Below are 26337 nucleotides of genomic sequence, written 5' to 3'. Positions count from 1 at the left end.
TTAAATTTCAGCACATGTCACAGGGCTAGACTATCCTAAGAAAAAGATTACTTATTTGAAAACAGGGTGCTTCATTACTATGACACGGATAATGTCATAGTAATCAATTTAGAATTTAGAATAGTTGGTAAAAATAAAATATTTGCTGATCACAGAGATATTTAAAACTCTTCCATGCCAAAAGGAGTTAATTTTTTTTTGGTAAAACTAAATCTGTTTTAAAATGAAATATTCTTCTGATTAAAAACCCTAAAACAGAACCCTAAGGCAGAAATTTCTAACAACACTAAAATGGAACTACAAATAGAACCTGTATGAGAATCACTGCCCTCAACACTCTGCTGGGGTGACTGTTTAAACTATTTTGGAAAGAAACCATTAGATCTCTTTCTTAAACAATATGACAAGGTAAATTCCAAATCAACTGACAAAGAAATGTAAAACGGAAACAGAAGAGCACATGAAAGGGGTGAGGCAGCGTATGTTATTTCAGTGGGAAAGGACTTTTAGAATTTCACACAAATGCAGACGCAGAGAGGAAAAACCAAGAGTGAGCTGTGAGCCTGCTGTTTAGAAAGTCGTGTAAACAGTGTTAAAACCACCAAGTTTACACAGATAGAACACAGACAGACAAGGCATGTAAATGGCATGTGCAGTGTGTCATGGAAAGTGAATGTGTCACGAAATGAGCCGGCGTCCAGACTGGACCTTTTGCCAGAGGTGATGCCAGACAAGCACTGAGCCTGGACGGTCTGCCGACGCCCTGTGTACTGTAGGACGGTCGAGGCTTTTGTATAAATTAACTTTGAATGAAGTAGGAACTTTTGAAAGCCTTTCCAGGACCACTACCCTGGGTTTCTGGAGTTTGCTAAGCTGATTCTGTATGAGTCTGTCCACAGCTACCTTCCTTCTTATGTCCTGGGAAGAACCGTAGTTACAGGACACCAGCTGAGGAAAGCTTCCCACACAGACGTGCACGCACAAGGCACATCAGAAATGAGCACAAATGTTGTAGGAGGTCCTGGAAACACAGTGTCCATTTATGTGGAGACAAAACTGAAAACATCCTAGAATACTGAAAATGACTTGCCAGAAAGTAGCCCTAAATCAGAATCGGTAATGCTGTTCTCCAGAAACAGATGGTTGTACAACCATTGACAAAGTATTTTCTGCTTGTTAAAATGTCATTGATTCAAATTCATCTCTTGCCTGGAACTTAGGTCCATGAAGGACGCCTGTTTAGAGCAATGCCATCTACAAAGGACCCAGGTGACAGAGGTTGTGGGTCTTGGGCATGAGATCCAGCAAGGACTTCTGGGTCCCATCAGGAACACTAATCCTTCCATCAGACAGCCTGAGGCTTGGTGTTCTGGCCCTTAAAGCTTGGTGAAAACACAAGCCTCCTGAGGCTGCTTTTCCACTAGTGCAGGCAAGATTCCTGTGTCTCAAAGTGTGCAGGCTCATGAGTGAGCCACGGATGATTCAAGGCTAAGGGCTATGCCTTCCCAGTTCTCAGCTCCTGCACATAAACTGCTAAAGCTCTTCATCCGACAGCCACCCCGAACTCATGACGCCCTGTGCCCAAACACATCGCGGGACGGCGCGTGCTGCCACTCATGTGAGATTTCAGAACCACGTTCGGCAGCGATCAGGCTAGTTCATACCTGCCCTTGTGGGACTTCATCCCTCTTGTCTCTGTCCATCATGGGGATGGGCTGTATCCCCAGTTTCTTCATTTCATCACCCTAAAGTAGATGAAAGGAATTATTCTCTTAGTTTCCAGATAATTATACAGGGTATTAGTGAGTTTTCCCCTTTACACATTCATTTTCTTTAAAACAAATGCTTCACGTCCCAAGAGGCATTTACAGTGGTGGCGCTCTTCTGTCACTGTGTAGTAGTGCACTGGGGTTGTAAACACCCAGCTGTCCCTCTGGTACTGTGAGGCATGGTGGTGGGGGGCAAGACAAATATACAGAGGTCCCCAGCCCACCCTCACTTCCTTTCCTTTCTTTCCTTTGTGTAGAAATGGGTGAAACTTGGCCTTAGGGTTTCGGACGGAAGATGGAGGGGCACTGTTCCTGAACCATCAGTGAGGGTCCATGACAACCCATACCGCAGCACCACATCTGTGCTGTGGGTGATAATACCGTTAGCAGACTTCCTGAATGTGAGGCTCAGGACAAGCAGCTTGGAAATAGGATTTCAGTTAATCATCTAGAAATGGTGCAGGATGGAAACATCCCCACTTGCAGCTCTCACAAAGGATCTTGCTTTTTATCTGTTAAAGCTTTAGTCAAGTGTTCTTTCTGCTTCACAGTTTTTACAAACCCCAGCTTTCCTCATGTCTTCAGTCCTTTAGGAATTTCGATGATGTCCCTTCCCGAAATCACAACTCTCGACGGAAGTCTTCCAGGGTTTGTTAGAGTCAGAGATAAATTTCTATACCCCTCAACTTCCACACCCTAATCCTCATCCTATAGCACCAGGTAGCTGAGGGTGGCCTCTCCTTCACCCCATCACTTAGGATAAAAATTGGAGCTTATCGGAAGTTCCCTTCTCTATCCAAATGAGTGACGGCCATGAACCCCCTTGTTCATAAAGACTTTACGCATCCAAAGAGGAAACAGACTTTTAGATAAATGATGTCAGTGTGTACTTAGAGCGAGGGTTAACGGTGAAAAAGAAACCCGCCCAATGACACAGACAGACACTTCCAGTGGCTTTCAGAGACTGGGTTGCTGGCAGAGCAGGAGGTGTGGGGATCTGAACCCTGAGCTTGTGATTTTGGATTCTGTCACAACAGTGGCAGAGGATCTGAAGTTGGTGGTGCCAGAGCCGCGTGCTGGAATGCTCTGAGGCCACAGGACCAAAGACCACAGGCCTCTTGCCGTTCACTTTTGAGAGGCTCAGACCGGGGGTGCTGGGGGAGCTGCGGTGACCCGGCATGAAGCAGGGGTGTATGGGGAGGGGAGGAGACACTGGACTTCAGGGGTTCAGATTAACTGGCAGAACGTGGAGCATGAGTCCTGCAGACTGCTGACACGTGTGCTCGTGGACTCAATAATGAATGAGAAGTAATACCAAGGGGATCTGCACATTTCTGTCACATCTCCGTAATGTTTAGAATTTAAATGTAGCTGGTAAAGTATGAAACGCACTGCCTGTAAAACTGTGAAACAAAGGTGCAGTCTTCTCAGGGAGAACTTATGAGATGCCCTGTAGGCTGCACCAAGCTGACTGTGGAAATGAGGTTATTATGCAGCTGAAACCAGTGTATCTCAGTCGCTTTCATTAACTGAGCCTGCTGAGTTCTGATACGCAATGACAAGACAGTCCCACCAAGGTGCCAAAGTGCATGTGTGCCATGTAGGCAGTGCCCCAGAGCACCCCCACAGTGTGCTCTGACATGTGCTCAATCATCAGCCACAGAACTCTCTGCCCACCACATTTTCAATTATCTTTTCAGTTGGATGCAGAGAACCCAAAGGGCTTACAGGTCTTGACCAAACACACGTTACTAATGCTTAGACACTTTCCAGGAGGACGTTAGCAGAAGTGTCTACACCCTGCTCAGGAGTAGAGGATTAGAATGCTACACACGGTCTGCAGCATAGGAAACTGGAGGCGAGCTGGCCAGAGGAGACACTGACAAACTCTCAGGACTGAGGTGCAGAGGGGTAACTCTCCCCAGCTCCTCACTGCCCACTGCTGACATATATAGCCCAGGGCTTCAGGGCCCACTGTGTCCAGAGCACATCTAAAGCAAAACCCAGTAATGCCTACCAAATGGATAAGGTTGGCTATCAGGTAAGGAAAGTTGGCACACCAATACTCAGTGAACAGGACCCGTAACTCCTTCGGCCGAGATCAGAGAATTTGCACAGATAGACAAGTGAAATGTAACACAGAAGTTCTCACTTTATGTCAACATAACTGTTGAATTCATCATCCTGTGTGATGGACCACAGTTTACCAAAGTAACTCCCAACATGACCAAATAAGATGCTAGGTAAATTACCCGCATATTTTATTCCTGCTGAATACTTTCCCATTCCTTGACAATATCTAAAAATGTAAGAGGACATACCTCAGCCCAGAATTCTGCATAGATATCATTTGCCGTCAGCTGTGTAACTGGCCATAGTTTTGTCACAGAACAAAGATCACAAGCAGTCATCATCAACCCAATCACGCGGTCTCTAGAAGACAAAGAGAACTGGTGAGCGGAGCATTTGAGTATTTCCAATGGGTCTGCAGGGACTGAGTCTCCAGGAGTGACATTTGCCTGTGTGTCCTTTCCTGATGGGAGAGAGCATTGACACAGAGCCCGGTCACAGGTAGAACAGCAAAATGGAACTAAAAGACAGTGTGGCTTTGACTGCAAACACAGCAGGCTCGTCTACCCTGAGTCCTCCTGGTACTCTACCCCCCTGGGCAGCGTCACCACTGAAAGCCAATACAACAGGACCATGCTCTGCTACCTTCCAAATTCCCTGGCACACCTCAGAGCTATGGGCCAGGCGCTCATTTTCACACAGCCCTGGAAGTTGGAGTGGGAGGACACCTGGAGAGAACATCTGTCCAACACTTTCACTCTGAAGTCTGAGGTGGGCAAAAATGATTGGCTTCTCAAGGGGAAGGCAGCATGACCAGGTCTGAGAAAGACCTGGGTGTGCGGTGGGCTTGCATGCCATGCACAGCATGATGGGACATTCTTCCCTAAGGCTCTGCCACTTGGCAAGAAGTCCTGTTCAAACTCATCCTCGGAATTCTCCCTTCAGCTGCTTGGCATTCAAAATTATGCACTCTGCGTCTGCCTCGCTATTTTTCTAAGCATAACTAAATCATTTCTCATAAAAAATAATAATTGCTTAAAAACTCAAAGAGACAGAGCCACAGTAATGTTGCTGGGTTTGGTTAGTGATATTTGATCCAGTAAAATGAAGAAAGGAATTTTAATATCCTGGCCTTAACTTTACTAAAGCAAATTGTATCATTTATATGGATAAATTAGCATCAGAGATACAAAATTATGTAGAAAGTGAGATGACATAATTTCCGACTCATGTAGTTAATGAGTCTGAGGGACACAGCCTCACTTCTGATCTATAGATCCTTCCATGGGGGTTGGGAGGGCTCACTCACCCCTGACCACAGGAGACAGTCTATCAGGAGCATCTGTCTGTCAAGGTGGCAGGGGGCTCTAACCTCGTGCTCTCCAAAGGTTCCTGACCACCTGGGAGACCGTGCTTTCTGTGAACCAATCCTTGATACCAACCAATTACAAATGCTGTTCTCCATAAGTCCACTCAACTAAGCCTTCCAATTTGGCTTTCCAAAAGGGTACATTCCAAGGGCCTAGCGCATCTCCCACAGGTGAGACTAGAGAATGGAAAAATGCTGGCTAAAGCAATGCATGGCCTCTGTAGCCCCAAGCAGGCCATACAGGAAGACTCGGGCAGCTTACAGTGACCAGGGGAATGTGGGATTCCTCAGTGAAATGATTTGTGACTTGAAAGGTCAAATGTTTTTGAGTTTGAGCTTCTAAAGAAATAAGTATATTATTTCTTCCCTCAGTTGGTAAACTCATTTAAATAGATGTAGAATGTTAAAAAACAAAATGTTTACAAATAATTACTTCATAAAATTGAAATGCAATCTCATTCCATCTATATTCACCAAAACATTTATATGCTAAATAATATAATAAACTTTAATCTGAAAGGCTATTTCTCATTTCAGAAATCTGTAAAACAAAAGAAATGTTAGTGGCTCTGGGTATTGTAAAATATGGAAGCATTTTTCACTAGAAACATTTATATGTAACATGTTAATATGTGGATTAAAAATGTGACATTGTTACTGCTTAGATCTCATTGTCGAAATTACTTAGACAAAACAATGTAACAGTCATTTTACTGCTGACTGAACAAAGTAAACAGACTGGAAATTTGGCATGAAATCCTTTATTAACTATAATTACTTGGTTTTACTCTCACTTATAAATCAGTTAGATGGTCATGGCTGTTCAGAAATGTTAGAGCCAATGTTTCATTCTGTTCATGAATGGATGCAGACCCGCCTACCTCGGATCTGAATTGGGAGTAGTACATTGGGAGCAGCACCAGTATTAGGAATGGAGCGCATGCTGAAAGCACTCAGTATAACCTGCTGCAGCCCAGTCCCTGTAAACCACACCATGAGAGCAAACCAACAAGGGATCCAAACATCCCTAGTCCCTCAGGAAACTTCAGATGGTTTGGCTACATTTATTTGATCCAGCACATGGTAAAGGCCTGTGTATTCCAGGCAGTTCTAGAGTGCGAGCCTCTGCTCTCAGAGAACATTCCAGTAGGGAACAGCAGACGGCTCACAGAAGTTAGAAAGCTTTATGCAGCATCCAGGGCTGCCTGGAAATCTCAGGAGAGAGGAGCCCACAGCAGCTAGGCGTGTGCATGTAGGCAGAGGAAGCATACACACCCAGGAACAAGCTGAGTGAGGCCACAGAGGACAGACATGAAGCCTGGGCCAAGCCAGCAGCCGAATGTTCATCCCGGGTGAAGGAAGGTCACAGAGGCTTTTCCAAGAGGGAGGGGACAACTGAAGTGGCTTAGATGCCACATGACAGGATATACTGGGATGGATTTGATGGCACGTGATGGTGGAGCCCAGGGAACTTTATTAGGGTGCTGAGCCTACTTGTCTTGCTCCAGACAGCGTGTTTGCCATGAAGATGTCACCCGAGAGCTTAAGGAGGGCACAAAGCCCAGGGAACTTTATTAGGGTGCTGAGCCTACTTGTCTTGCTCCAGACAGCTTCGTGTTTGCCATGAAGATGTCACCCGAGAGCTTAAGGAGAGCACAAAGCCAGCTCTGAGGAGGTGAAATTAACAGAAGATCGAAGCTTGGCCTTGCAAACCAGAAAACAATGTGAACAGTATCGAGGACACTGCACGCAAAGCTCTCTGTGACCCTGAACTGTCAAGATGCCGATAATTCCCAAACTGACCCAGAGATGCCGCATCAACCCCATCAAAAGTCTCAGCTATTACTGCTTAAAAGACAGACAAAGGGCTGGAGAGATGGCTCAGCAGTTAAGAGCACTGGCTGCTCTTGCAGAGGACCCAGGTTCGATTCCCAGCACCTACATGGCAGTTTACAACCGTCTGTAACTCCAGTTCCAGGGGATCAGATGCCCTCTTCTGACCTCCATGGGCACTGCATGACAGGGGTGCACTCACATACAGGCAGGCAATACATAAAAGTAATAAAAATATGTTTTAAAAGACAAAGATGCAGATATGAGAGCGAGCAGCTGGGAAGAAGCACTGTACGCCAACAGCACGAAGAGGAACTTGGTCGGCGGGGGGCGGGGGGGTGTCACGTCTCCCACTGATGAGAGAGATAGATGGAGAATAAATACAAATCCAACATGTGAGAATCAAAAACATACGTCTGGAAATGAGAAAAATCTATAAAATAACCCATGCAATCTTATTTTAAAAAGCTACTGTGGACATAAACTAAAAAACGCAATTCTTGACTAGAAAATCACATAATGATTTTAGAAAAAAAACTACCCCCCCCCCCGTAAATAAGGCAATGTAACAATTCAACTCAAATATCAGCTAGGGACCTGGAAATGAGAAAAATCTATAAAATAACCCATGCAATCTTATTTTAAAAAGCTACTGTGGACATAAACTAAAAAACGCAATTCTTGACTAGAAAATCACATAATGATTTTAGAAAAAAAACTCCCCCCCCCCCCAGTAAATAAGGAAATGTAACAATTCAACTAAAATGTCAGCCTGGGTACTCATGGCAGGAAAAGTCTGCAGCAGAGCCCCCTTGGTTTGTAACCAGTCACGTGAGGGACATACTACCCACCCTCACTCTGAAATGGCAGGGATTGGGGGCGGGGCAGAAGGACAGGAAGCAGTAACAGCTGTGAATCAAGTGCTTAGGAGTGAACATTTAATCACATCATTTTTCCGTCAGCTTTAAGATTTTCATGAGTTGGGCATAATGGCACATGCCTTTGATCACAGCACTCCAGAGGCAGAGGCGGGTGGATCTCTGTGCATTCAGGGCCACCGTGGTCTACGTAGCAAGTTCCAGGCCAGCTGGGGCTACAGGGAGACCGTCTCGAAAAAAAAAAAAATTTCATATGAAACATTCAGAATATAGACTTACTAAGTGGCAATGTCCACGAAAATTTTTAAAGAATGTAAATGTCAGATAAAGTGCCGGAGAGAATGTGGAGAAGGGAATGCTTATTCAGTGCTGGCTGGATTGCAAACTTGTACAACTCCTATGGAAAACAATGTAGAGAACTCAAAACATGAAAAATGGACCTACCACATGACCCGGTTATACCACTCCTTGGCATGTACCCAAAGGACTCATCCTATTGTAGAGACACTTGTACAACCATGTTTATTGCTGCTCTTTTCACAATAGCTAAGAGATGGAAGCAACCTAAGTGTCCCTCAACTGTGGGGAATGAAAATGTGGTGTATTTACACAATGGAGTTCTACTCAGCAGTAAAGAAAGACAAAATCATGAAATCTGCAGGTAAATGGATGGAACTGTTATACTAAGTGAAGTAACACAGACTCAGAAAAACAAACGATGTCTGTTCTCCCTCCTTTGTGGATCCTAGAACCAAATATTTATATATCAGAATATACCATGGTACAAATTGCAGGAACCAGGAAAATGGAAAGTAACCAGGGAGGGAAAGGGAAAGAAGGCACCTGAGAGAGAACAGTGGGAGACAGGTGTTATTAAGGGGGAAATGGGTAAAATGGGGATGTTTGAATGGGAGAGGAAGGGTTACACAAGGAACTATGGGGATAAAGGGGAAGAAGGAGCCCAGGAGAGCTGGGACCATAGGAGATATGAATTATCAAGGGAGAAATGAGAAAAATGGGGATAATTTAAATGAGGAGGGTGTGGAGGAAGCACTAGACAGGGAGAAAGAGAGGAGAGATAAATAATGCCTAGCGAGTAGAAGAAAGCCACAGGGAATCATTAGTTCCAAAACCTACGCATACGATCTCTTTCCATGAATGCATGTGTACAGCTGAAGACTAAATAAAAAGAAGCAGTGCCAGACAGGAGAGACTTCCTTTGAGTTGCTGGCACAGCAAAGAACACTGGTGCAGTAGTGGCACTTTTGGGGGTAATCAACAGCTACCTAAATGGACTTAAAGCCCACTCAATGGGAGGAAACGCATGCATGGTACTATAAACCTAGTCAAATACACACAGCTGGAGAGCTCACAGATCTTAGAGAAAAATCCAAGGCTGTCACGTCCCTAGACAAATGTAATTTCTTACTATGTGCAAAATATGGATCCTTATATTTACAGACAAGTATCCCAGTCACCACCCATCAAAGAAGCTTCTTTTTTGACATACAGAGATTATTACAGAGTTCCACAACTGGTTATACACAGAGGTTTTCTGTGAATAGCTCGAGCCTAAGTGGCACATTTACGATGCAACCTCTACACTAAGGCTCACGGAACAGAGAACAAGGGAGGAAGAGATCACTAATGCATCTCTCAGTTCTCATCCACGAAGCTCCCTCTGCAACAGAGGACCAGGAACACAAAAGGTCACAAATGGCCAAAGCGTAGAAAATAAGAGTCTGCAGAGTGTGGGTCCTCGGGCAGGACTCCTGTATTAAACTTCACCCACCCAGGGCTCAGGGATCATCGTAGAAGAGGGGGTGGAAGGATTTAAGAGCCAGGGAGGAGGTGCATGGCCATATGAAACAGTCCCACAGGCTCCTGGGACCCTTCTCACATGAACCTACAGCAATGGTGTCAGCATGCACAAGACCCATGCTAACTCAACAGACAAAACCCAGCACAGATCTGTGGAAATGGGCATCAGGCCCCAATCTTAGTCAAAGAATTACTGACAGCTGATTACTGCTGGGTGAGGAAGAGCTGATCTTCTTAAGGGGATGGACTCCAGATAGGCTGACTAGATCCCAGTGGATGAACTTCCACTGAGGGACATCTCAAGACACTAACTTGACATGATAGGCCTTAACACAAATGACAGAATGCATGAACTCCAGTGGAGCGGAGGGCGGGGGAGGTGCTATGGGCAGGTGCCAAAGGGGAGGGGTATAAAGATGATTTAGATGTTCCATATGAAATACCCAGAAGTTCAATAAAAGAAAGACTACATTGCCAAGCATGTAAGGCCCTTATCAGCATAATTACAATGACCAACACAGAATGTCTTCAGTGGAAGATTAGACTAGCAATAATGCCTTCTGAAGGTAACCTCCCAATTTACAAAAACCTCAATACATTCAACTCAGTGGAAAATGAATTATTCATTAAGTGATAGTGACTCGATCCATTGAGAAGAAATACAATTTTATTAATACAAAAATTAAGAGCTAAATATAAAAATTAAACTACAAAAATATATACAGAAAACTTTACAATCTGTTTACGCTACTGTGAGATTTGATTAAAAACAAGTAAAAGATTTGGCTTTATGAAGCTAAATTTCTTTACACTCAACAGAGAACCTGTAGCAGGAATGTCACTTCCTGGTAAAGCACTCTCCTAGCTTGTGTGAGGACTGGGTTCAGTCCCTAGCACCAGACAGATAGACACACATACACACACGCATGAATCGAAAATACAAATAAAAATGTTCAATCACCTAAAGAAAATATTTGTAACGTAAGGACACAAAACTTTAATATCCTTTGCAAAAATATAGAACAGCAAATGATCTGTTAAAGAGTAAATGTGTGGGAAAGTACAACGTCATCCTCCCTCTGGTAAAAAAGGTTCCAAGAGCTGTATGAGTTTCCAGCCTTACAGAATGTAGACATGTCCTTGTTTGGAGGTAAACTGACTCATAAGCAGCTGGTGCTGAGCCAAAGGCACCAATGTCTCGTACACATGGCATTCACTCTTGAGGACATAGCCGTCATTACCACACGTCCATTGGTTTTGCAGTTGGGCACCCAAGCAGACTTCTCCTAAGACCTGAAAACCCAGACCATCCTCTAGAAAGAGATGTTACGATGGGGTCTTAAGAGAGCCCAGAAAAGAAGGGCATCGAACCGGTGACTGTCCTCCGACCTAAAGAGAAAGATGGTGCCTCTGCAGAGGGGCTGATCAGATGTGGGCAGAAGTGAAGCTGGTGTGTTCGCCTGTGAGCCATCCAGGGAGAGGCAGGTAGGCAAGCAGCATGCTCAGATCCCACACACAGGTGAGGAAGGTTCAAACAAACACACCTGATGTGGTTCTGAATCCCATGCATGAGCCATGCACAGAAGGAAAAGGCGGAACACAAAATGCACATAAAGCAGACAAACTAATTGTTTTTTACATTTCTTCTATTAAATATATACTGACGACACGATATGGTTCCTAACTAATGAGTCAGTTTATTGCAGGCACTAGTTCCTGGGCCTTTAAATGTCCTGAAGTTATTTTTACCTGTGTGATTGGTTGTGCAGATTCAGTGACCCAGTCTGGTACATCTCCTCCAACTGCTTCCTGTTCCCAAAGTACAGAGCAAGGTCAGTAGCGATGATGGCTTTCCGGATGATCTCCAGCACCTGCTCATACTCGCTGGAGCTCAGGGTGGAGAAGATGTTGTGCCCCTCCAGCTGTGGAAAGACGTAGAAGGAAGCCGATAGCAGCCACGCTCTACACACGGCATGTCCGGCTACTCCACGTGCTAGGGTAGGTCAGGCTACAGAGTGACAAGTTTGGGTGTGTAAAAGGACAGCTGCAGGCTGTAGCAGTTTAGATATTTTTAAGGCTGTAACAACTACAAACTGTCACTCACATGAGCTGTTTTACCCACAGGAATATCACTTGCTGTCACAAAACCCTAGTGACTTTACCACACCTTATTTTTTGTGTATTTCTTAGAGTTACAGGGCTAGAAAGTGGAAATCATTTCTATTAACACCTTTTATTCTTAGGTCAATTAAAAACAGTATTTTTATGTTGTGCCGGAACTTGTGCTTAAAAAAGCATCTATATCCTGAATCACATCAGGCTGCACCATAAATAAAAATCTCCTTTTCTAAGCTTACAAGGAGCAGGCACATTACACGCATTGGCAGACCTCCTAGGACACTGAAGGTGCAGTGATACCCACTGAAAGGAACAGTAAGGATATGAAAGAAAAACTGAGAGGCACCAACACCAGTCTCTCGGGGGACACCTAAAGGGGCACATGCGTGTGCCCATCACGCTATGTGGGGGTTTCGGGAAATACTTTTACCAGAGAAGGAATGCCTGTACCAGGCCTGCAAGATGAGGGACCTGGACACAGCCACAGGCATGGTCTGGGTTTGCAGGTGGGGAGAGGACACCAAGGGTCAGCAACAGGGAGAGACCATCTTTTATGTATTTATTATTTTTATTTTATGTGTATGAGTGTATTGTTTACATGTATGTAAGTGCACCTGTGCTGTGCAGTGCCCACAGAGGTCAGAAGAGGGCACTGGATTCCCCTGGAACTGGAGTTATGGACAGTCATTAGCTGCCATGTGGGTGCTGGGAACTGAACCCAGGTCCTCTGCAAGAGGGAACAGGAGTGGGGAGGGCAGGTGACAGACACTCAGGGCTGAGTGGTCAGGAGCCAGAATAGTGTTCACGACCAACTCCCAAGGAGCCGCTTGCCTGTGTGCCCACCATGGCCTGACCATAGTGGTCAACCTCCTAATGCCCAGGACCAGGACAGCAGGATGCTCAGCAGAAATCAGAGTGCTTTTTAGGGTGTGGGAGATGGCCCAACAGGAAACGACACCTGCCTAAGCCCGATGACCTGAGTTCAAGCCCTGGGACCCACAGAGGGGAAGGAGAGAGTCCATTTCCAAAAGCCGACTTCTGACCTCAACTAACTCTCAACTAACTCTCTCTCTCTCTCTTTCTCTCTCTCTCCCTAAAATGCAATAGAAATTTCAAGAGTGCTTTTTGGATGTCCTCAGTCTCCTCTCCTACCTACTCAATGAGGGTCTGGCCACTCCATCTTTCCCACTACCACCCTCCAAGGTCAGCTGGGACTAGCCAGACACTCCCCGCTTCTTTGACTGCACATGTGTGTCTGTGTGTCTACGCGTCTGTGTGTCGACACAGACAGTCAGGCCCTCTGCTTATCGCTGTTGCTGAATTAGCAGGGTTCCTCAGCTTCCCCAGATTTTCCTGCAGGTTACAGTGGAACTATGTTCAAAGCTGTTGCTCAGGTTGTTACAAATACAAAACAACCACACAGACATAGTCATGAGCACGCCTCACAGTCTTTCACCAGGCCACAGGGATGGGCACTTCTAGCCCCCGCATCTCTCATGCAGCAGTGGGCTAGAGAACCCACAGACAGCAAGACGGCCTAGGAAAGCCCTTTGCAGGTAAACAGAAGGAACTTTCCAGAGCACCGCCTCCTGCAGGGGCTGCCTATTCACCTCAGTGTACTTCCCTCTGAGCAGCTTCCTGGGAAATTCAATCAACAGCATCCAGCATCTGAATTCACCTTAAACTCAGGCTTCTCACTGGAACACACAGCAAAGTCGAGCACGTTGCCCAGCTCCCCACCTGGCCAGTATTCAGCAGCTCAACAGCTCTAAAGGAGATCAAGCCTGTCCATGCATCACCATAGTCATCAGGACTGAACTCTCACCTCTGGTATCTGAGACCTAAAGCATTCTCAGGTTTCTGGATGCCAGTGGCATGCCTAACCACTACCGTGATTCTGCCTGGGTGTGCTGGAATCCTCACGTGTGATCCAGAATCCCCACATGCCAAGGATTCACCTAAATGGTTGAACCACCCAGAGCCTTCATCTGTGGTGGCGATGAGGGATGCAGCCCTGCCTGGTGCGCAGGTGGGTCAGGACCCTCTCCACTGCCACCTGCTCCGTGTCACTGATATCTTCCCTGGTTGCCTCTCATTCTGCCTACAGACAGCTTGATAATCCCAGCACTTCAACACATGGATTATACGCTGCTGTTTTGGGGGTTTGTGCCTGCCTGTGGGTTAATGCCTAACTTCTAAGGGTTACTGTCCAGTGTATTCTTGCTCAAGATTAACTTTGTGAAATAAACTTTTTTAGGGATCATGTAATATTCATATAATACCTAAAAAACTGTGTTTGAAAAATATATAGTTTCAAAATTCACCTATTAATTATATCTTTTAGAAATGTTTTATTGTGTGATTTGACAATTTCATGCACGTACATTATGTTTTCTGACTACTTGCTCCCTCTGTCCTGTCTGACCTCCCTCCCATACCTGTGAAGCCACCCTCCATCCCTACCAGTCCCTGTCCCAGATCCATGACTTTTGGTTTCATTTGTGACCCTTCATTAAATTTTTTGAAAGGATTGTTCATCATAAAAACAACCCACAATTACAGCTATAAACACAAGGCAGCATAGTAAAATAAGCCATGGCACCTCCCTCTCTCTTCCCTGGAGCATTGTTGCCTTGGAGGGACCCTGGCCAGGCAGCAGCAGGACGCTTGCCGAGCAGGCAGCTCACCTGCAGGATGGACACGGTCTGTGAGAAGTGGTGTTGCTCCATGGTGGAGGTGGAGTACAGCGCTGCCAGTGGGTGGTCAAACTTCTGCAGGTAAGTGTTGCTGAAGCCTCTGTGGTCCAGGTCATGGCACAGACACGCGATGAGCAGGCCTTTGCGCTTAAAACAACAGAATGCAGCAACGTTCAAAACACAGAAGCAAGCTACTGGAGTCTCGCAGCTGACATTCACACCACATTGCTTTCTGTCCTTAATATCCAGACCCTTCTTTAAATCTTCAATCATTTTCTTTGTGATTCTACACACAAGCCTGACATTCAAGTGACACTTGAGTTTTCCTCTTAAGCTCTGGAGAAGAGACGGGAGGAACAAAAGTATCTGGGATCAACTCCGGCTGTGCCTCAGTGGGCAGCTCTGCCTCTCTAGGTCTAACAACACTATGGATAATGTTTACATATTATGTGTAACATGTAAAGACAGCATGTTGCACGGAAAGTAAGAAAAGTCTACAGGGCTCAAGGGAGGCAGGCCCCATTAAGGACAGCAGATGGGCCAGCCTCAGAAGAGCCAGAGAGGAGCCTGAGGGAGGAAGAGGGGGCAGAGGGTACAGGTAAGAGCACAGGGGAAAGGGGCACACCTGGGCAAGGGCAGAAGGGTACAGGAGCCGAGGGCTGGCAGACAGGGCACACTGTCCTCATGCAGACCTCACACACCGAGTGACGTGGGAAAGATTAGAGGGATTCCAGGACAGAAGCGTCCACATTGAACTTGCAGTTTTAGAAGATGGCTGTGGCAGCCATGGGAGGGACAAACACAGGATGGTGTGGGACACCACTGAGAGGCAAAGTTTGCAGTAACTCAGGAACCGCAGTGACCAGAGAGGGTCAGAGCAGGGTGACAGCAAAGTGTGAAAAGTGTGCACCACGTGTCCAGGCATCCCAACAGGCTTTCCCCACGGGCTGTAAGAAGCAAGGTGACAGAAGGGATCTTGAGGCTGCAGCAGGTTTGGACTCAGGTCAGCGACCGCCCTGAGAAATCCTGCAGGTTAGAGCAGGTGAGTGCGAGGTCAGGGTCCGGGCCTAGAGAGGTGAGATTCTAAGTGATGGATGAGTGGAGATTCTGGGTTGGAAGCTGTTTGAGTCTAAAGCTCTGGGAACAGGCCTCCGAGGGAAAAATGAACTGTACTTGCCAAAGCTGTATGAGGACAGAAGAGGGGAAATCTGAGCATTCCTAAGGAGTCTGAGGAAAGAGACACAATCGACAAAAAGAACCCCAAGTCCACATGGGGCAAGAGCGGCCGCTGTGGCCCCAAGAAAGCTGTGACACTGCAAAAGGAATTAAGTTAAAAAATGTTGAAAGTGCCCTCAATGGAATACAGAGGAACTTCAATTTTTTGACAGAATAGAAAATTATTTAGAAAAACTTATAGGGAGGGGGGCTGGAGAGATGGCTCAGCGGTTAAGAGCACTGGCTGCTCTTACAGACGATCTGGGTTCGAATCCCAGAACCCACATGGCAGCTAACAAGTGTCTGTAACTCCAGTTCTGAGGGATCTGACAGCTTCTTCTGTCCTCCGTGGCCACTGCACAACACAGGTGCACTTATCTACATGCAGGGAATACATACATACACATAAAAATAATAAAATATTTTTTAAAAAAGAAAAACTTATAGGAACAAAAGGCAAATTTCACCGGGTCTTTTAGAGGAGGCGGTAGAAATATATCATTAGATTAAACTCTGTTACAACTAAAAATTGTTTTAAAAAACAACAAACAAGCAAAACCCAAAAGCATTGTTTACATTTTGTACGTGTATGTGTGTATGTGCATGTATGTGTGTGACTGTGGTATATGTTGGTGTGCACACACACACAGAGGCCAGAGGAGGACATCGGGAGTCCTGTTCTGTCACTCCCTGCCTTCTTCCTTTGGGTCAGGGTCTCTCACTGAACCTGGAGCTCAGATGGTGGCCAGCAAGGCCCAGAGGTGCTCCTGCCTCTGCACCCCACAGCTCTAGGTAAAGGTGTGTGCTTGGACACAAGCAGAATTTTGTGTGGGTGCTGGGGTCCGAACTGGGGTCCTCAGACTTGCAGTCAGAGCTCTTACCCACAGAGCTCCAGGCTCTTCTCTGGTTAAGGTGGTACTCAGAGCTCTTACCACAGAGCTCCAGGCTCTGCTCTTGTAAGGTGGTACTCAGAGGTCTTACCACAGAGCTCCAGGCTCCTCTCTTGTTAAGGTGGTACTCAGAGGTCTTACCACAGAGCTCCAGGCTCTTCTCTGGTTAAGGTGGTACTCAGAGCTCTTACCACAGAGCTCCAGGCTCTGCTCTTGTAAGGTGGTACTCAGAGCTCTTACCACAGAGCTCCAGGCTCCTCTCTTGTTAAGGTGGTACTCAGAGCTCTTACCACAGAGCTCCAGGCTCTGCTCTTGTAAGGTGGGACGTGTGCCCCTCCCTTGCACCTTGCAGGATCTCTGCTCTGACTGTGAATGTGATCTGAAGGGGTGGGAAATTACTGGACAGATCTCAGGAGTAGTGGATGTTGTTTGAATGCAACCTTGAAGCAAGTCCAATGCATTTATGTCAGAGGTGACAGGCCTGCCCCCCCAACAGCCTGGTGTGTGACACTGATTTACAGAGAGGAAAAGAAGAAGGCTGACTGTGGTGCCAGGCCAGTGACTCGGAGGGACTGGGTTTGCCTGTCTACGGGCTCGGCATCAGGGGTGCCATCACTCATTCCCACCTCTGGGCAGAATAGGAAGGCCCAAAATCCTGTGAGCTTGGGAATGCTCCCAAGATGGCACCAACTCTGGGTGTCTAGGGCCAGGCAAGTCAGCTATACACCCTCAAGCCCATTTTCTTATGCTGGAAACAGAAAGCACTCACGTCTTGATGGTATTTAGGCTCCGTTGCATAGTCTATGATAGCCAGGGTGTGTGGGTGATGAGAAAAAGTCTCTTAAATATTTTCAGAGTTTTCAGCTTTAATCAGGAAGAAAGGGTTAAAAAATACAATGCTTCCATGAGAGACATTTTGGTGCACTGAAATTTCTATCTGTCCCTTTTACAGTGACTATAACACATACTTGGGTGCTGAAGCTAAGCACGTCAAATACCATGTTGTAAACGGTTCTTGACATGGGCATTAAATCCCTGAGCTCTCTGACAAGGGGGGAACACGCAGACCCACCTCGAGGTCTGTGAAGAGGCCGTAGTTGTTCTGGAGTATGGCGTACATGCAGTGTGCCACCGTGACTGCGTGCTTCCAGTTGTGGTAAGGAACCCGCCGATAGTTCTTCTTCACAGACATAATAAAACGACACAACTTTTCAAGTTCAAAGCTGTGTGGAGAAGAGACCACTGTGGCAAATCCACCATGGCATCCTGCATTCCGGGAGAGCCTCTGGCTGACTATGCATGTATCTGCTCCCGACACCCTGGTGGAGTCCCACCCTGGCTGGCCAGGAACTCTGCAAACACACACATCACTTCCTGCCCTTCTCCAGCCATAAAGAAGAACCCACAAAAACTAACAGCTTCTGCTCAGCAGGCGGGGGCAGCCTCCCATCCTTAACCCCAGTAATCTCCGTGGCCAGCTACCCTTTCGAGGTAAATCTGAGGCATATGGTGCACTCAAATTATTGAGTGACAGATGGTCATACCAAGTCTTGACATAGCACATGAAAGAACAGAACTTAGAAAGCACTTCTACATATTGTCACTGGATCTTTGTTAACGTATTTTACATTATTATCATAATATTTATTCTTGGTTAAGAACCCACCCTCTCTGAATATATTTAAGGCAGATCGAAAGACTAAGAGTTCATAAAAGCTATATATCTTGTGTTTCCCACATTAAAAACTCTCAACGTCCTCCTGTGACCTCCAGATGACCAAACCCTCAACTATCATCTGTGAGTTAGTGGTCCTGCTTGCATCCCTGATGAAAGTGAGGGCAAACACACAGCATTCAAGAAGAGGGACAATCTTATTCTAGAAAAACTAAGAGATCCTGTCCAGTATCTAGCAAGTAAAAAATAGATTAGCACAAAAAAAATTAGAAAAAATGAGCAAAAACCCCATTCCACGCATATTTAGCTTGTGTGGTTAAGATATAAAATTCCACCCACGAAGTCACAAGGCTGAGTGGGGCAGGACAAGGTGGAGAGAGATTTGTAAGTGGCACTGGCAAGGTGTTGCATGTTCACCTGGGAGATCTCTGAACTTAATCCAACAGGTACATCATGGAACTTGGAAGTGGCTGTGAAATCACGTGCACTACTTTAAACACACCACTTTAAGGATGTGATGCTGCTGCAGTCCTCCCCGTCTCTTCCAGTCACCCACTTCCGTGACAAAAACCTAGACAGGAGGCTGCCAACCCAACTGCAGCCAAAACCGCAGAGAACACAACAGTGTCTGGAGAGCTTGAAAAGGCTGCGTGTTTGACTAACAATCTTGGTCAATTTTTACTTGAATACTTAACGAAAATGACGTAGTTTAAGATAACTAACTATATAAGATGGAAAGGTTTATAAGTAGGCGGAGGAGGAGATCATATCACCCAAAGATTTAAAGGGAAAGCCATAGGTCATTCATACCAGGATGTTCCACAGGATTGATGAATCATATAGACAAAAATCCCAGGCCACATGTTTTCAAAAGGCCCAATGTCAAAGTGGAATCTGAAATCAGAAGACAGTACATTACTGGCCACAGCTAGGCTAAGCACAGCCTGTACAGAGCATCACTACACCATCTACCTAGAAACCTAAAGGATGGGTCTCATCCCTTGCTGCCTGTCTTCTCAGACACATCTGCCTGTACTAAGAGGTTGGCTGGGGAATCGCTATGTTCCTGCAAGAGTGATGTAAGCCAACAACTAAGTTATTAAATAATCTGTTAGTGCGGATGCTCCTGTTGTTACAGAGTGTTTAATACAAATATATATTTATATTTTCATTTATCAATCATGGGGGGGCTTATCAGAAAGATTTTAGAGTTGAAATTGTTCAATATATTTAAGCTGAAATAGGAATTCAGTAAGTATTAATGGCCAAAGTTACTATGATAATAAATATGTTTTCATTCAATTATTTAATTGAACCTTAAAGTACGATCAATGGTATTAGTAAAAGATGATATTTCCAATTACCAGGCAACTCCCAGCACAAGAGCAGTGGTTGCTCCTACAATGAGCTACAAACCACCACAGTCTGCCCCTTGTACAGAGAGAAGGCTTTGCACATGTGATATTAAACGCCTTTTGGAAAATGAAATGTTGCATGGTACAAGAGTAATAAGAAATGTTGACATTTGAGTTAATTTATATCAAATTCTCTTTGATTTTTTTTTAAATAAGAACTCACTGGAGAGCCCAGGTTGGCCTCTAACTTGTGTTCCAGCTGCCTCGGGCTCCTAAGTGCTGGCACTGCAGGTACATGCCACCCACTGGGTTTCGCACTCAGATTCTGTTATTTAAGGCAGCCAGAAGGAGAAAATGGCAGCACATGAAACGACATGACATGTCTGCAGTAACCTTGGCTCTCGTGGGTGACATGTCTGCAGTGACCTGGCTCTCATGGGTGACACATCTGCAGTAACCGTGGCTCTCATGGGTGACATGTCTGCAGTAACCTGGCTCTAATAGGTGACATGTCTGCAGTAACCGTGGCTCTCATGGGTGACACATCTGCAGTAACCGTGGCTTTCATGGGTGACACGTCTGCAGTGACCTGGCTCTCATGGGTGACACATCTGCAGTAACCATGGCTCCGATATGTGACACGTCTGCGGTAACCTGGCTCTAATTCCTTGACCTGCTCTGCTTATTTCAGTGAAAAGGGCGGAAGACACGCTCACAGCTCGATCTCCCTGCGGATGCGAGCCGGCAGGTGGAAGCTCATGAGGGCCTGCCACTCCTCGGCGGTGCAGATGCTGTGGTAGGACAGCTTCTCCATGGTCACCCTGTAGATGCACTCCGAGTGACGGATCCTGTGGTACATCTGGAAGGCAGAGGAGAGGAAGTGAAGGAACGGCTCAGGACAGCAAGGACCATTCAGGCTTTGGAGAACTGCGGCTGAAGTCCAGGAGACTCCTTGATGCCCGCGGTGCTGACACGCTGCACCAGACACACAGAGCCTTGAGGAAACAAAGCAGTACTAAACCTTACGTCTCCAGTTAAGTCTAACTTAATTCCGTAACAAATATCCTTACCAGACAATCTCCTGGTAAAGAAATCAGTATTTGTCTTTTTAAATATAATGTCCTATATTATAGCTTTCACCTTTTAAAGACTTTTTGTTTTTAATCCTGTGTGTGTGTGTGTGTGTGTGTGTGTGTGTGTGTGCGAGCGCGTGCACGAATCTGTGCATGTGAGTGCAGGTGACCATGGAAACCAGTGGCCTTGAACCCCTGGATCTGGAGTTGCAGGTGGCTATGAGCTGCATGAGTGGGTGCTGGGAATTGAACTCAGGTCTTCTGGAAGAGCAGTATGTACTCTTAACCATTGAGCCACTGCTCCTGTCCCGTATCTTTAAAGACCAATAACAAAAGTGCTGAAAATAAAATGTTCACTTGTGTTATCAGTAAATGACTTCATAATCTTAAAGAATAGAAACTCTAAAGCACTTCTAAGTTTGCAAAAACAGAACTTTGATATTTGCATGTCACGCAGATGTCAAACCCCGCTTTCTTGGGAAAATTTCGTTTCCTTCCCCCACGCTGACGTAACTGTATATTTTCTCTATTCTTAAGTGAACCAAGTTGGGGTTTTACTGGCATTACAGCAATGAAATTAAACATGGAACACAGATGTGTATAATGTCTGGGACTATGTCCATGGAGTAGATGCATGAAGAATGGCTACACTAATGGCAAATGGAGAGCTTTGCGTGTGGCTAGTGGTGAGTGCTTGTCCAGCATGGGCCAGTCCTGCAGGTGGGGAAGGGAGCTACCTAAAAATGAACAGACACATTTGCTGTCCTGTTGAGTGAATAAGACCATATGTACTTGTATGTATGCGAATATAGTTTTACAAATAATTATAAACTAAAGTGAGATAAATTTAAAAAGTAACAGAGTCAGTGAAATAACCAGTGTTTCCACGTGTGAATTAGTAACTATGTGAGATTAACTTGGAAAGAAATCCTAGGGGAATAGATGACCGCTCTTCAAGAATTGTTGTATGTGACACAAAGGTAAGACGGTCACTTCCTTAAGGGCTCGCATTTCTCTATAATCCCAGTACAGGGCAGCTCACTTTCTACAGGTAAGATTACAGCCATATTCTACATGATAATACGAACAAGAAGAGTTAGTGTACTTTCTCTATGTCACCATTTAAAAACATTTAGAATAGTTTTGACAATCTCAAAGCCCTCTAGACCTCAGCTTCCTAAAACAGTGGGCTGTGACCCTGTGTGGGGTCACATAGCTGAAGGTGGGGCTCACAAAACAACTGGCACTAGCAAAAGGTGTCTGGACACATAACAACCAAACATTCATTCAAAAGCAAATGCATCATGAATCCTGGGTGTCTGCCACAGTGCTCGCACATGTTGCGTCATGTGACTTCACTGCAGACTTGGTTGTGAACCTTGGTTGCTCACACTTTGCAATATGCAGGATGCAAAACCAGGCATCAGAGACACAGAGTTTTTACTGCACACAGAAACAGTCCTCTGCTCTTAAAGAAACATAATGGTTTAACTATTTTAATCATTATTCTTCAGCATGGAAGGATCAAATTGGTATATCATTGGATTGTACTGTGTTTGAATGTTTGAGTTTAAAGATTGCTGTTTGGATTGCTCACTTGAGTTTCAAAAGACAAATTTCAATTACTTTTGACTTGAGATTAGTACAGATTCTAATCAATTTACGAAATGGTCCTGAACATACTTCTGTCAGATTGTACTACCTATTTTGTGAAGTAGCTGTCTTCCATTCCCAGGCTCCTGCAGAGACCTGTGTGAACCTGAATCAGTCCAGCTCTTACGTTAGATCACAGACATGTGACCCCAGGCCCCTTCCCATTCCCAGCTCCCAAAGGGACCCACGCAAACTTGCACTGCCCCAGCACCTACCTAAGGTCAGAGAGGTACAACCCCAGGCTCCCTCCAGCCCCCAGCTTCTGCCCGGCCCCTAGCAAATTCTCACTGGCTCTGGCACCTGTTTGAGGTCAGAGACATAGGATCCCAGGGCCCCTCTCTTCCTCGGGCTACTGATGAGATCCAGGCAAACTCAGATTGGTCCCAGGGCAACTGTCTGAGGTCACATGCTCACAACTCTAGGCCCTCACTCATCCTTAGACTCCTGATATGACCTGGAGGAACTTGGACAACCAGAATATCCATCTGAGGTCAGAGACTGGTGGCCCCAAGTCTTGGCCATCCCCATGTTCTTAACAGAGAGTCTGTATCTCTCTCTCTCTCTCTCTCTCTCTCTCTCTCTCTCTGTGTGTGTGTGTGAGTCAGCTAGCCTAGCGAGGATCACAACCCTACTGCAAACCAGCGGTGATTGCCTCATGACTGAACTCCAAGCATCACTCAGCAGATTCCCATATCAGCTAAGCCAGGGTAACATCAGAGCTCCAAATGTCCGTTCACTGCATGTAGACCAACAACTTACACCAAAAGACTCAACCATCAAACCAACTCTGGATGTATAAATCCCAACACAAAAACATGAAGAACAGAAAAAAGCAAGACAATATGTCTCCCCCCAAATTACCATAGTAATGGTCCCTAATGAAAGCCACTTAGAATAGACTCCAGACAAAGAATTCAAAGGAATTATAAATATGTTCAGGAATTCAAAGAGGACATAAATAAATGTATGAATGAATTTTAAAAGGACAGAGGTAAACCTGTGAATGAATTCTAAAGGAACATAAACAACTGAATGAAATAAGGAAATCAATTCAGGACACAAAAATAGAATTCAGTAAAGAGACAGAAATAATGTACACAAACCAAAGTGCAATGAGCTCGAAATGAAAAATTCAGTAAGCCAAGAAGCTCAGTGGGAGGTCTCACCAAGAAAATGGATCATGCTGAGGACACACTGCAGGTACTGAAGACAAGCTAGAGAAACCGGATTAGTCAAGGAAAGTGATAAACACACACGCACGCACACACACACACACACACACACACACATTAGTACATGCAAGATATTGGGACACCATGAGAAGCTCAAACCTATGAATGGTGGAGAGAGACGAAGGAGAAGAATCCACGCTAAAGCCACAGAAAGTATTTTCAATAAAAACATATAAGAAAAATTCCCAAGTCTAGAGGAAAGGATGCCCATCCAAGCATAAGAGGCACAGAACCTAAATAAATGGCCAGAAGATAAACTCACATGTCATGTTCTCATCAAAGCACTAAATACACAGAACAAAAACGCGTGTTGAAGGGTGCAAGAGAGAAAGCCTGTATCGCACACAAGGGTGGGCCCGTCAAATACCTATTTTCCAAATCAGTAAATGAAATACGCTTCTTTGGAACAACAGTTATTTTCTCATTCCACGTTAACATCACAAGAAACTTCTTAAATGTTGATTTCTTTGAGTATGTCTTCTAAATGACAAAATATTGACTGTCATTTATCCTCAGCAAAGCATAGCAAATTTAAAACATGTCTTCTTGTAAAGGAAGTATGTGTAAACAATGTACAAATTCAACAGATTTTCCAGGTTCTGTCCACAGACTGCAAATCCAAATCCACGGGTAGCAGGAATGTAAAAGCAGGTTCACGTCATCATCATCGTCAACTGATAAAATGAGCTGCCTCCCAGCAAGGCTCAAGGGAGCTTGACGGGTGCTGACAGGCATTGAAAGCAGGACAGCACAACGCCGCCTCCTCCATGATGCAGAGGCCCATGCTGTCATGGGAGACCAGGTATCCTGGACAAGACAAGATCATCTGGGACGTGAGCTTTCCAAGAGGTCCTCCATGTGCTGGCAATCCACAACATGAAGTTTCATCAGTACTGTCTACCTGAAATCCTCCAGGTACAATTTTGCTAACTTCCTCCCACACCTCCTGGTCTCTGCTTTGCCTCCCTCCTGTTGGGAACTGAACACTCAGGCTGCCTGTGCCCCTGGAGAGCAGCCGATGGAATGTTTTCAAAGCCTATCCTGGCTGATCCAGGGCCGAGGCACAGGGAGTTCGGCCCCCGGAGAGCAGCTAAGGGGGTATCGGCAAGGCTTGTTCTATCTGACCTGGGGTTGAGCCTGTGCAGGTCAGTCTCTGATAGTCACTCTCCAGGTAGATCTGCTTGGGTTCTGCTTATACAATTACATATTATTAACGAAACTGTTCCCAGGTACATGTCTTTGTCTTAGATGTTCTGCTTGGCTGCTGCTGACACAAGTACATGTGATTACTGAAGCTGTGCGGTTCAGAGGAACTTGTGGTTTTGTGCTATATTTCTATAGTAGATTCTTTCCTGCTTTGAGACAAGGTATAAAAGCACTGTTATCCTGCAATAAAGTGCCTGCCTGGTCATCAGCCTGCAGGTCCTGATTCAGCTGTCAGTGTCTTTTGTCCTTAATCCCCACCCTTCCCACTCAGGTTTTAGGATCCTCTACAGTTGGACTGCGGCACCGTCTAGAAATGACACCACAGGCTCTGGCAGGAAGGTCAAGTCAACAGGATTATTCAGCATTTACTACAATGGAATTCCCTGTGATTCAATGAAATCCTATGATTAAGAAACACTAGTAGCCATGTCTCCACTGGGCACAAAGACCACAGCAGTAGCTATGCACATCACTCGAGGTGAACTGGCAAGGAATTCCCTGTGATTCAATGAAATCCTATGATTAAGAAACACTAGTAGCCGTGTCTCCGCTGGGCACAAAGACCACAGAAGTAGCTACGCACATAGCGATCACTCGAGGTGAACTGGCTATTCTCAACCTCCCGCAAGGTACCAATTTGACTGCCATTTTGGAAGTTTATGACCTATAATAAGAATAAATGTATCTACTTTTTACTTATAAAGGTATAATGTTCTGTCATTTTATGTTGTGCTTAGTTTAACATTAATTACAGCATAACTTAGCTTAATTTCATGCAAAAAAATTAGTTTTGGAAAATTTTATGGGTTTCTTATTTGCAAATAACCTTAAAATGAACAGCAGAAATACTGCAGTGAAGCCTCCTGATGCACATAGTGAAGACAGGAAGCTCTGTTCAAGTTCTCCATCATCATTTTCATATGGCAACTGGAGAGCGATGTCGGATGGGCTGTGCCGACACAAGAGACTCGGAAGCAGCAGCTGCCATTGGTCTGCGCTGGGTGCTGCCCCAGTGGCCACCAACCTTAGGCACTAGGTACGGGAAGGGCATAGGACTCCAAATCCCAACATTAAGACAACATGGGGACAGGAAAGCAACCTCCCACTGCCAAAAGTGAACGTACACCCTTCATTCCTTATAAAATGGCACCCAGCTTCTAGGTGGAGAAATTCTTAATCAGTGGCTTTTCAGAGAGGGGCATTTGTAGAATAAGTCCTTGAGGCAATCCTGTGGCGCCTATGGGTGTCATACTTAAGAGGCACCTTATTATTTAATTCTCACAGTAGACCTAGAGTCCCTTCAGGGGCATGCGGACTCCAGGATCATCTCTCGGGTTGGATGTCTTCATCACTAACTGCAAGGATGGAGGTGAATTCTTAATTCTTTGTGCTCAGGGCTCCATGTGTTTTGTGAATACACTGCAGTGACCAACCATGGGGGATAAGAGGCTCAGCGCAGTGACCCAGTGACAACTCGACTGGTC

General features: G+C 45.4%; 1 protein-coding gene across 5 annotated transcripts in view; it reads right to left on the bottom strand.

Moving 5' to 3' along the window:
• Pde10a (phosphodiesterase 10A) overlaps nt 1-26337 on the bottom strand; it is a 517525-nt gene that overhangs the window by 9089 nt on the left and 482099 nt on the right. For all 5 annotated transcript variants that reach the window (XM_029564535.1, XM_008835118.3, XM_008835119.3 and 2 more), the window contains 7 exons: nt 20406-20548; nt 19145-19228; nt 17732-17882; nt 14546-14701; nt 11490-11662; nt 4091-4202; nt 1665-1745 (listed from right to left, as the gene is read on the bottom strand). In XM_029564535.1, the coding sequence (XP_029420395.1) occupies nt 1665-1745; nt 4091-4202; nt 11490-11662; nt 14546-14701; nt 17732-17882; nt 19145-19228; nt 20406-20548 (900 nt within the window). The remainder of the gene's footprint in view (nt 1-1664; nt 1746-4090; nt 4203-11489; nt 11663-14545; nt 14702-17731; nt 17883-19144; nt 19229-20405; nt 20549-26337) is intronic.

Source organism: Nannospalax galili, unplaced genomic scaffold (assembly GCF_000622305.1).
Source record: "Nannospalax galili isolate Female #2095 unplaced genomic scaffold, S.galili_v1.0 scaffold1157, whole genome shotgun sequence".
Classification (NCBI taxonomy): Eukaryota; Metazoa; Chordata; class Mammalia; order Rodentia; family Spalacidae; genus Nannospalax; species Nannospalax galili.
Note: the sequence above shows the minus strand (reverse complement) of the source record. Positions and strands in the feature narration are given on the sequence as shown.